We start from the raw sequence: 12,261 nt of genomic DNA, 5'->3' as shown, positions 1-12,261 counted from the left end.
TTTTCAAGTTTTGATTGTAAGTAATCTCAATATTTAAATTTAAACATTACAATTTTAATTTACATTACCATTCTACAAACAGTAAACTTAGCAAGTAAACAGTCAATGTAGCTATTTTTCTTTGAAGCATCAGAACAAAAAGATAACCAGAATCCTTTTTCTGTCTATCCTGCTTCCAGTATATCTGCCCGAACTTTTAAAGATAGCGTCCTGCTTCAATTAGAGTGCAATTTCACATATCTAGTTCCAAAACAAAGAGTAATTCTGTTCCATAATACAGAATGGAGCATTAAGTGCCCAACTGAAAACACAGATTTCTGCAAGACACACAGTATCAAAGATTCACCCAGTCACACAGATGTAAGAGGTGGTACAACCTGATAAAAAAAAAATAGGCTTGGAAAAGCTGTAAAACCATGAGGGTAACTTTGGATATTGCATATATTTCATGTGGCTGACCTCAGAAGATATTTCAGAGAGGATCAGAAAACACAGCTAATTAAACAAACCAGCTGGATAATTCACGAGGCAACTACCTATTAACAGCTAAGGCTGGTGTTTAATTATTTGTTCCTACTTGCTTTCTAATAAACTTCATTTTAATATTTTACTCTATTACAAGAGTTCAAAGTAAAGGGCATTAACTTTCCAAAAGTGTTCCTTTGTTTTTCTAGCAACTATTAATCCATCTCTCTCTTTGCCACAGCAGAGGGAAAGTTCAGTTGGCTTAACTTCTTCCTGAATTTAAATAGAAATTAATGTTCATAAAATCAGTTATTATTAAAGCTAATGAATCTTTAATTTTGGTATGCAATATCTGATACATGCAAAAGTCAGATATTTGTAAATACCAAAAGGCATCACCCCAAAGTTCTGAAGACAGTTGCAAGGATTTAACTTCAGAGTCTAAGCCAAAATTAAGAGTCATGTTCGATTTAGCATGAGAAACAGTATTTATAGGCTGGTAACATTAACATGCAACTTAAAATATAAGCATAAACATGTACAATAGGTGTTTTCCATCTGAAGATCTCTACAAAGTCTCAAAATATGTTTTGGCAATTTATAAGTAATGTTCTCTGTTTAAAGGCCTGCTTTTTGCCACTGCCACCATTAACCAGTTTTTCTATCGGTAAATACAAATCATTAATCTGCCTATTCAACCCAAAATATGCTTAGTACCTCTTTGAAGGTTTTTAACTAAATTGTGGAGGTGAAAGCCCTTCTTTTAAGGAAAAGCACAGTTTCAACAAAATTTATGTTAAGAAAAATTAATGAACTCATACAGGGCTCTGCCATAAATTGTACCTTTAAAAAGTAAACTCTGCAGTTTTCAATGTGTAGTTGTAGAAAAAATACTGTAGGATGAAGGTGTTTTAAGTTATTTAGTAAGTACTTAAATGATATATTTCTACAACTTTTTTTTAGCAGCAACATTTAGGTGTAGGGACAAGCATAACTACATCCAGAAACAGCATGACTTTTTTTTTTTTTTAAATTACACTACTTCACTCAATAATTATAAATCCCAAAACCCCAGTCAAGCATGCTGATACCACTTACAGGGATCAGTATCAGGAATATTAGTGTCGTAAGCAAACAGTGATGAAGTAATCTCCTGCCTCTACAAAGACTGGGAGCTGCAGTTTCAGGACTGGTTTAAGCAGAGTTTCTGAAGGACAATCCAAACACAGGCTGCAATGCAAAGAAGCAGTCCTGCCCTGCCTCCTCGCCTTGGCTGCAAGTTTTTGCTCTTTTTCCTTCTACTGCGTCAGATTAGAGAAACAAATCAGGTGAAAAACTAGACTTTTTTTGGTTGGGTGTGGGTGGGGGGGGGGGGGGGGGGGGGCAGGTGTGTTGTTTGGGCTTTTTTTTGTGGGTTTTTTTTGGTTGTGGGTTTGTTTTTTTTTTTTAAATGACAAGTTAGTTTTAGGCTGGATCAAATGATCTGAATCAGACCACAACGCAGCGCAATGCATGTTAGCACTGCTAGGATAAGCAAAGGACCCAGAACCCACAGCCAGGACCCTACCGTATTCAGCAAGAGTTTATACTTCGATTGGCCTAAACAGATTATTAAACTACAGCCTGAGGCTTGTTTATAGTACTCAAGTTTTGAACACATTTACACAGAAATAAAAGTCCTCACATGACACCAAAATAATCCATAGTTCAATTACCTATAGAAATGCATTTGGTAAAACATGAATTCACTTCCTATTGCTTAATTAACTAGGTTATTGATATAAGCTTCTTTGCCAAGGCATAAATGGGTAATCACCGGACTGCACATTCACAGGGGGGTTGGTCAGTTTTTACAAGGATGAAGTAACTAATTTAGAAGTTTGAAGTTTAATTTCATTCACTCTAACTTTTCAACATATCCAAATAACTGTTCTGTTAAGGAATTAAAAGACCATAAGCTGCAGGATAACTTTGACCTCATATGAAGTAGGCTATACAATTATTTTACAACAAAAAGGTAGAAAGGCCTGTCTCAATTAGTTTTGATGAACAAAAACTGGGCATACCTGTATAAAAATATCAAATATGGTCAACACTGGGAAGGGAAAAAGGTACTAAAGCTAAGAGACAGTGCCAGGACAAAACCAAACGTGCATAAATTAGATGGGAATATAATTAGGTTGAAAGCTACCTAATCAGAGAAAGGAGTTCAGGAACAGCTTTCTAATTGAAGCAACAAAGGTAAAACACTGAGCTCAGGAATTTTATAAATATATTACTGTATAAACATGGATAATATATAAAAATATATACAAAAAAGTAGAAAAGTATCTTTGAAACTTTTATTTGAATGAACTTGTTCTTGGTTGATAATCAATAAGGAGCTCAACATAATACTGAACTATATTAAAGCATATTATTTTGGGGAGGCTAGCACCTCAGGTAAAAATTATAGGTAATTAAGCAAGAACTTTATAACCTGTAGGAAAAGTCTGCATAATAAGCAAGAAAGCAGATATCTGCTGATAGGAAGCTTGTATTTTAAGGTCAGCCATAATAAAAAGAAACTTACAAAGACAGATATTAATTTCTGAGAGTTGACACCACTTTGAGCACCAACAATTGATAGCTTGCAAAAAGGCACAATAGGAGGGATATAAGAAATAAGTGATAATATGTTGATTCATTTAACATGCAATGAACACAGCAAAAATACTAAACCAAGTTAACATCATGCAGTCAACACACAGTATAGAGGAGGAGGCTGGCATGAAGTACTTCGGTTATGTAATTATATTTAACAAGAAATGAAACTTACTGTAACTCAGCTGAAGGATTTCCCCCCCCCCCCTTTACTACATTAACATTTGCTGATCCCCATCACATTTCATTTTTTTGAGTTACCTAACAATTTATTCTTCTTGAAATAATAACATGAGAATCATGGAACAAATTTAAAGTATTAATATAATGTTAATGGTATTTAAACATTCTTCTAAAACAAGACAATGAATATTTTAATTGATGCAGCAAATGCAGTAAAATTATATCATCCATATTTCTCCAAAAGCACACAATACTCACTGGTGTTATAAAATGTAGCCAGATTTCTCTAACACCAGTTGGGAGATGAAGTATCAACAGCATAGACAGCTTCTCTTTATTTTTATGTCAAAAGTAGCATAAATCGCAAAAAGTTTCAAGCATCTTAAAAGCAACTCATTTTAAGGAAAACCACTTACCTGAAAGAAGAATCCATCATAGGTTTATATTTATTTCTATTGACTTTGTTCAGATTACTAGCAAGATTATGTGGTAAAAAGCTAGGAAGTCCTACCAGGCAATCAGTAGATGCATGTCCAGAAGTACCGATGCTGGCAGATTTGGTTAGTTCCATTTATTTGCAATAATTTTACTACATAATATGTTTCTGCAGAAATAGGATTTTAGCACTAAGATGTGACGCCTTTACTACGCCCAAACAATGTTTAAAAACAAAAAGAAGTGTCTGCAACTTTGCCAATAGAACACATCAATGCAGACTACAGACACTACAGGTGCCAATCTATTAAAAACAAAAAGAAGTGTCTGCAACTTTGCCAATAGAACACATCAATGCAGACTACAGACTATGAGGTACCAATCTATGCAAGGAATTCTCCTGTGTCTTTTGCCCTTCCTAACTACTTGCTCCACAGCACACTTCTGTGAGCTTACATCCTTTGTCAACATGTGGAGCAGTTTAAAGTGTTACCATCCACCGGGCACTAGTTTACATTCCTGTGGTGCAAGTTACTACAACCACACAAGATGGGTAGAACAGAACATGCAAAGAGTCCTCATCCACGTTCAAAGGATGGAAGTGGTTGGAGATGACACAACTGACTGGGAAGTACTCCCTGTTAGCCCAGCTGTGGGGATGGTAGGACAAGACAAGCAGCTACACGTGGGAATGACTTCATCTGCTCCAGCAACAGTTGGTCCGCAAGATAAGCGGAAAACAGGTGATTAGCACTGGAATTAGCAAAAGCCATTCATCCGAAGTGTTCCAGTCCATGATAATTCTGCTTTTTATGTGTGGTAATAATTATCTTAGGCACACACAAATTTAGAAGTCTGATACACTCCTATTTAAGAGAATATGAAAAGAGTGAAAAGATAACATTCAGTACCCTGAACATTAAACTTAAAAAATTAAGGATTAAATTTAAAAAGTAACAAGCTTCGGGAGCTTTTGATTTTAATTTAGGCCATACAATATCTCTTGTAAGGTATGATTCAGCTGGACTTTCTTCTGTATGTATTTGGTCTCTTTTCCAATAATGGAACAAAGAGGAAAAAGAAATATGCTGTATGGATTACTAGCCATAGAGTTATGGCTAGTACATCTTTTACTACACCTTCAGATCAAAGTCCATCTTTAATACCTCTCTACATGAATGAAAGCAAGAAAAATGAAACTATTTCTGTGAGCGTTTTTCAACTTGTTACATATGAATGTTTTCTACTTGCTGCAAGACGACATTTTAAAAAAAACAGTAGAATTTGAGAACGTTCATGAAACCTTGCTGGAACTTTTAAGTCTCATCAGCTTTCAAATGACAAAATGTGCACTTTGTCCTTGCCAGGACTTTTTTTTTTTTTAATGCACAGTATATGCTTTGAAGGAAACATGCATGAACTGTTTTAATTTAAAGACGGCTTTTTACCATATAGGCTAGTTGGGAAGCTCCAATTTAATCCGCTTTTACCCACAAGATCCAGACTGGAAACCATGGAGAAAACCTGCCTTAAAAAAATAAGTATTTAACTTTTTGAACAGGGAACTATACTGTCGATGAATGAACTCCAGATACAGCTCAGAAGTTATGCCTGTAAATGAACAGTGCAAACCAAGCTTTTCATGCAATGATTACGTAAGCATCAGCACTGCAAGAGTCATACATCTTACATTTGGAGAAGGATCCGTTTGTTCATATTTTGTATCTTCCTTCCCATTTGCTTCAGACTGTTGCAGTTGGTATGATCTGCCTTCAATGAAAGTAATATAGTCTTTGTAAGAGCATAACGGGCCTGCCAGGATACCCATGAAATTACAGTTGTAACTTAAATACTCCAGTAGACTTGGCATGCGTCTGTAATTCAAAGACAAGCAACTCGTGAGATGGAATGTGTAGTTCTACAGAATTTCCACAGTAGGAAGAGTCATATTCCATGTTATTGCTTACTCTAACTGCAGTAAAAACCACATGTAGAAAAGCAGTTTGTGTCTTTTGTAATCACAGCTTAAAACATTCTACACATAGTATTTCTTTCCAATCCATACTGAGCATTTTCAGACAAGATCTCCTGAACTCTAGTGACTCCCTCCTTGCCCAGTAGAGGTGTTTGACTGAAGCTGAGCCTGGGGAAGGAGAAGGAAGGGTGTTTCCCTAAGTGTTTGTTCAACTGTTTATGTTTTCTTTTTCTCCTCAATAACTGAACCAGTAAACGAAGGTTTGTGTTAACTGGCAATAATTTCAAATAAGGAAAACGCCTCAAGTCAAGACTGTTTTGCCCAGGACAACATACTATTTTCAAGTCTCCTGAATAAAGAAAGGCAAAAAGGCAAGTTAAATACTGAAAACCAAAATTAAACAAGCGTGTTTCTTCACCAGCTACTTTATATGTATACTAAATGTTAACTAGTCTCCTGTCTGATATGGCATTAATTTGCATAGACTGCATAGAACTTAGAATGTTTTTCCTAAATAAGTATATTTTCCAGGAGAACAGATGTATGAATAAAGCTACAATATAAAACGCATGGGTCTGTTTTACATGAGTTTGTAAACTCTACCTTGGATGTGAATTGTAGCAATTCCACAGAGCATTAATAAAGCACATAAAACACTAGCTTCTCCCCACCCCCAAAACTAGACTCTCAGAGATGTCTGAAAGCCTACCTTACAGCCAAGCACCTCTGTGATGGAGTCAAATCTTCATTTTTCCGAAACATTCCTAGGGAAGAGGACAGGAAAAAGGAAAAATAAAGAAAAGCTAACCCCCCCCACATTAATTAGCAGTTTCTTTACTCAGTAGAGCAAGCCTCATGCTGCAATATAATTTCTGAAGTCCTCAAGTAATTTCAGAGGCATTATGTCACAAAACATTTTTGCTGGAGTTGGATCAAACAATTCTTACTGTTGACAAAATTACAAACTCTCATATCCTCAGTTATATCCAACAGTGCCTAAACCTGAAATCACATGGATTTCAGAAAAGCATTAAGAAGGGTTGTAATAAGTGTTGACAAATACAATTCCCCTACACTGGTTAAGATTTCAAAGTCTGCAGGTTTTAAAACCCTTTATTCCCGGTCCTGGAAATTGGACAAGCCCCAAACCCCTTTCAACATTGCAGTAACCCAGGGACATTACACTAGTCATTGCACTTTTGATGTATAGTATGAACACAGTCCAAGACAGATTTAAGCAATTCAAAACTTAAGGCAGACCCCAAAAGCACCTTCATGCTGCAAGTAAAGATTGTAAACAAGGTCCAGGGAAGCAGGCACAACAGTAAAGGGTGCTCAAGTCTTTTTCATGAGCACTAAGGAGAAGCCCTAATCCCTGCTAGCAGAAGGGGGCAGGCCAAGTCTAAATTCAGCAGCAAGACTGAATTTACCTTCTTGCCATACATGGCACTTTCTGAAATGCTGGTGGCCTACCCCTGAAAAATAGGCTTCAAAATTTGTACTCGCATAAAAGAGAAAAGTAAAAATATGACCTTCAACACTTTAAATCATTATGAAATACACTAATTCAGGGGCACAGAAGAAGCAGAGCTCCTTCCTTCAGACAGCCCTGGTTTATACCAGCCAGCACTGCTTGCCAAAATGACTGCTTCAGCTCCTTCTGCAGCCTCTCCACTTGTTCAGACATTAGCGCACACATCCATTCCCTGCTATTCACATTTGCAAGTTTTCTTTGCCATCGCAAGCACTAAAAAATTTATTTTTATGAGCATAGCTTCCTAAAGGAAAGGAAGTTTATAGAATTGCACTTTAATTATCTTCCTCCCTAGCAGTGCCTAAACCCAACAGCCAATTTCTAACCAAGTTTGATGAAAGAGTAGAGGTAACATAGATACAAAATCCCAATGTGCTTTATGAAAATAGGTTATTCCACAGAAGATCCTCCTCCACTCACAGAAAGGTTGCCTTCAACACTACCCCTTGATGCCAGTAAATCCACAGAGGGGAGCCCTTATATTTGATTCAAGCATAAGGAAAGTTTTAACTAGAGCCAATTTTTTTTTTAGATATCAAAATCAGTCAGGCTTAAGACAAAAAAAGATTGGGGGGCAGGGGGGAAGTCAAACCTCATTTAATTCTATGACTCATGGAAATACTTGTTATCTAAAGAGAAGATAACTCTGTTGTCTTCGTGCAACGCCAGGAACCGTGACCTATACACACTTATGACTTCAAAACTGCACTTTTAGTCTTTAACAGAGCTGAGAATACAGAGGGGTTAGTAACTTGCCATCTCCTCTCTTCCAATATGACCTGGAAAAATACCTTCCTTGGTCCTGATCCTTCACAGTGGAAAGTCACTCCCATTCATACCCACTCAAGGCAAGAAACTGAAAGACAAAGCATCACCCCCAAACTTCATGCAGGCACTTTCTCTTCCCCATCATTACATTCTCACATATTGTCCTTGGTGCTACACCAAAGATTTCTCCCGCATTTTTTATTCAGTACAGTTATCAGCGTAGAAGCATTTTGAAAGGTCCTTTAACCTTTAAGGCCATAAGATTACAGTTCTCAGGTAGTGAATCTTTGAATTTAACACAAACTTAAACAGAATTTTAACACAAAGACTCCTATAGATAGACGTAGATCACACGACATGACTAGTGCAGGGAAGTAGCCCATACAGAGTCTTCAGTCTCTCACAGTGTGCACAATGCAAAGTGACTGGAACAGGAGCCTCCTTCACTGTTATATTCCATATGAGTATTTTACCCTTAAGTCAGAAAGAGGAAGCAGTCACCAAGTGTGTCCAAATGAACTTGCATAAAGCCAGACTAACCACTAAATAAAGGTAATTAGTCAAACGAAAGATTTCACATCATTTATGTGGTATGAAAAAAAAGAGGAAAAAACCCTCAAACCTGAAATAGAAGAATCTAACCACTGATATATGACCTATACTTTTGGAGGGGTGAGGAAGAAAGAATTGGCATATTTAAAACAGGTTCAAGTTATGTACATATATACATGAGAAGTCACTTAAGGCCTAAATAACCTGGTGAGCAATACACTTGCTGTCTTAAACATACTGTATACAAGTAAGCCTCCATTAATTTTTCATTTCCCTATCTCACTAAGAGATAGCCAGCAGCTTCTTTGAGGTCAGTTCAGTGGCTGTCCCTGTATTTTTTAAATGTCTTCTCAGTGCCTTGAAGGCCCATTTATCATCTTTGCATAGCATGCAAGAACAAGGAAACCATTGATCTCTGCCTCTGCCATACTCTTGAAAGCTTTCAGGAAGCTACCGTTAACATTTTTTAATTCACAGAAAAAACATATGGAAAAGGTGTTCTCACATTGATGCTTATCTAATATGAGATGAATTAATATATATACATTCAATATTTACCAGGCAGTATATCTGCCCATGGGAACAAAAGCCTCATAAATCATAGCTGTTCCCTACCTACTACATATTGGAGGTGAAGAAACCCCACTTCAGCAGCACACCACTGCTAGGGAACTCATGGAGTTTTGTAACCTTTCTCTGGGGGTTATGAGAATTGTTTTCTCCTGTCCTACAGCGGGAGACTACTGCAATGGCTGCAGCTTTTAGTTGCTACCAAATCACACAGTGGGGATTAGAGAAAATGGGTTTTTTCGAACATCTGTTAGAGATGTGAAATTAAATCATTTGGTCACTCAGCAACTGTAACTCAGTTTTCTCATCTGTAAAGTAGGAAATACTCCTATGTTCCTTCCTTGGTAAAAGAATTTTGTAAAATATCAGTAACAATTTATCCCCAGCAGTCTAGATCATGAGGAAGTTGCAGCTTTTCACTCCTTCAGACTACAGACTACTGCAATGGCTGCAGCTTTTAGTTGCTACCAAATCACACAGTGGAGAAAATGGGTTTTTTCGAACATCTGTTAGAGATGTGAAATTAAATCATTTGGTACTCAGCAACCTGTAACTCAGTTTTCTCATCTGTAAAGTAGGAAATACTCCTATGTTCCTTCCTTGGTAAAAGAATTTTGTAAATTATCAGTAACAATTTATCCCCAGCGGTCTAGATCATGAGGAAGTTGCAGCTTTTCACTCCTCCTCAGACTACATCCTAATGGTAGCAAAATCAACATCTTTAGATACACACCAATATCCTGCCATATAGGCTTTATTAAGGCATATTATGACTACTACCATGCTCTCACTACGATAATACAATGTTTACAATCATATCATAGCACCACCCCAGCTTTGTGGTTAATCTGCTTGAACATAACCACCTCTGTATTTGCATGAAATCTGGCTAATCAGTAACTCATTAATAATACTTAGACATAAGATTATATTACATTAATAATACTTAAACATGGAGATCATATCGCAGGCTCTGTTGTAATTACAGTAAATTTTAATTTGAGGTTCTGAAATGGATTACCAGCTGAGCCCAAATGCATGCTGTTATTAAAATATTTTAAGACCTGAAGAAGACAGACAGACAATAACAGTTTTAGCTGTTACTAGCACATTGGCAGCAACAAAAGCAAACAGACACAGATGCCAGCTGAGTAAAATTGCAAAGAAACTACAAAAAGCAGGAAAAATCAGAAGTCTTGATATCCAGAGAGCCGTGCAAGCAAACATAAGCCCAGAACAACACTTGAAGACTTAGGAGGGGAGAAATACGATATAATTCCTTTAAACACTAAATGACATGTACTGTAATCAAAGTGATTTGGTAACTGATGCTGAAACAATAATGACCATGCTGTCACTAACGCAAGAGGGAGCACTTAAAAAAAAAATAAATATAGATCAAGAGACAATTGGAGAGAGAGCATTAAGAGAAACTTCTAGACATAAGAAGAAAGCATCAAGTTACCAGAAAAATAAATACACACCCACACACCACCACACCATAGCAGTTTCACTGACATAATTAACAGATGAATTAGAAAACAACATTCTTGGTTAAACAGCTGCAACTTTTTTGCTGTAGTACCAGCATTTGTAAAGTGGAACTGGGTCATGATGACCTATCAAAAATCCTTAGGAGTATTTAGTTCTACATACATAAGCACACATTTCTCTGTCTCGAGAGTTGTTCAATTTTCTCTTGCTTATACTTTCACAACAGCAACCATCCAAATACACTTTTAAAAAGACATAACAACAATAATAAGACCTATCTGAAATCAGAAAAGCACATTGATAGTTTATGAGACCTTTACTTTCATAAACATAACAACATTCTTAACTGACCACCTCTCACTAAAACAAAAAAACCCCACTTAATTGCAAAAGTAAGTTGGCCAAAACACAGTATGTTCCCTTTTACCATGGGGTCACATTGTGACAATCAGCAATTCAGCCTAGTAATCCTGTTCTGGTTTTGTAGGTATTTATTTTAAATAAATTTGAAATATCACATCTAACGTACAGAAATACATAAGCTGTTCAACGCTTCAGTACATCCACATTTCCACCCTTTAAGCCAGAGCAGACCAATACTAAAGTTGTCTGCAAGCCTTTAGAAAGATGTAGTGTCTTTCTGCTGAATACGGTAATTATTTGCCTTTGAGAAAAGCAAAAGGCAAAGAATCTAGTTAAATGCAAATAAAAAAATGTTTATATCAACTAAATCAAGAAACATTCTTTGATACTTCTGACACTATTACATTGTTCAAGAACAGCTAACAAAACCATTACTACTAACATAATAGCAAGTACTGCAGTTTGGATGGGACTGCTCATTAGCTGCAAACCAACAAGAAATTTACTTTCTAATTAAAAAAAAAAAAAGAAAAAAGAAAAAAGCATTGTGTGAAAAACCTCCCAAGTGTATGGTGTAGTACCACAACCTGATGAGGCAGGTAGCAATAGATAATTAAGACCATGGCAACTAATACAGCATTTGCGTATAAGTTTCTCCATCACCTTTTCTTCGTTTTCCTCATCTCCTTCCCATTTTCCATGTGTTTCATCTATCCATTGAAATATCTCTCCTCTCAGGGGCCATACTGGACAGAAACTATACTTTCATTCTTTTGCAGGGGGAAAATAGGCTCTAATAGCCTATTTAGAAATCTTACAACTTTCTAATAGTACAAGAGCAACATGAGGAAAAAACAGCATAAAATAGTCCACCCATTCTCCTAATAGCCTGCTGTTGAAGCAAAGTAAATGAGACCTAAAATACTGGTGTAAGACTAGCCTTTAACTATATTTCACCAATATATCATTCAAACTAAAAGGCAGAGGTAAAAAAAAAAAAAAAAAAAAAAAAAAAACACCGGAGTTGCATATTCACTGTACTCTGTATCTCCTTTTAGTTCTCACAGTAAATGCAGTGCCTTACCAGATCAGCATCAATGTCTACTCTATTGCTTTTAAAAATGGAGAGTGCCAGGTACATAGGAAGAAATAATTAATTAGAAAAAAAAAGCAAGCAGCATTCCAGGAAAAGCTCATTTAAAAATTAGCAACTACAGAGTTGAAACCCAAGTGTCATGGTTTAACCTCAGTCGGCAACTGAGCACCACACAGCCACTCG

The 12,261-nt window shown here is 36.5% G+C and overlaps 1 protein-coding gene across 1 annotated transcript in view; it reads right to left on the bottom strand.

Annotated features, from left to right (window-relative positions):
* MBOAT2 (membrane bound O-acyltransferase domain containing 2) overlaps positions 1-12,261 on the bottom strand; it is a 62,870-nt gene that overhangs the window by 19,695 nt on the left and 30,914 nt on the right. Inside the window, exons 4-5 of the mRNA XM_019471087.1 lie at positions 6,411-6,465; positions 5,417-5,600 (exon numbers count right to left, since the gene is read on the bottom strand). Of these exons, the coding sequence (XP_019326632.1) occupies positions 5,417-5,600; positions 6,411-6,465 (239 nt within the window). The remainder of the gene's footprint in view (positions 1-5,416; positions 5,601-6,410; positions 6,466-12,261) is intronic.

The sequence above is a fragment of the Aptenodytes forsteri genome, unplaced genomic scaffold, assembly GCF_000699145.1.
Source record: "Aptenodytes forsteri isolate BGI_AS27 unplaced genomic scaffold, ASM69914v1 Scaffold94, whole genome shotgun sequence".
Classification (NCBI taxonomy): domain Eukaryota; kingdom Metazoa; phylum Chordata; class Aves; order Sphenisciformes; family Spheniscidae; genus Aptenodytes; species Aptenodytes forsteri.
This window is presented reverse-complemented; position numbering and strand designations above follow the sequence as displayed.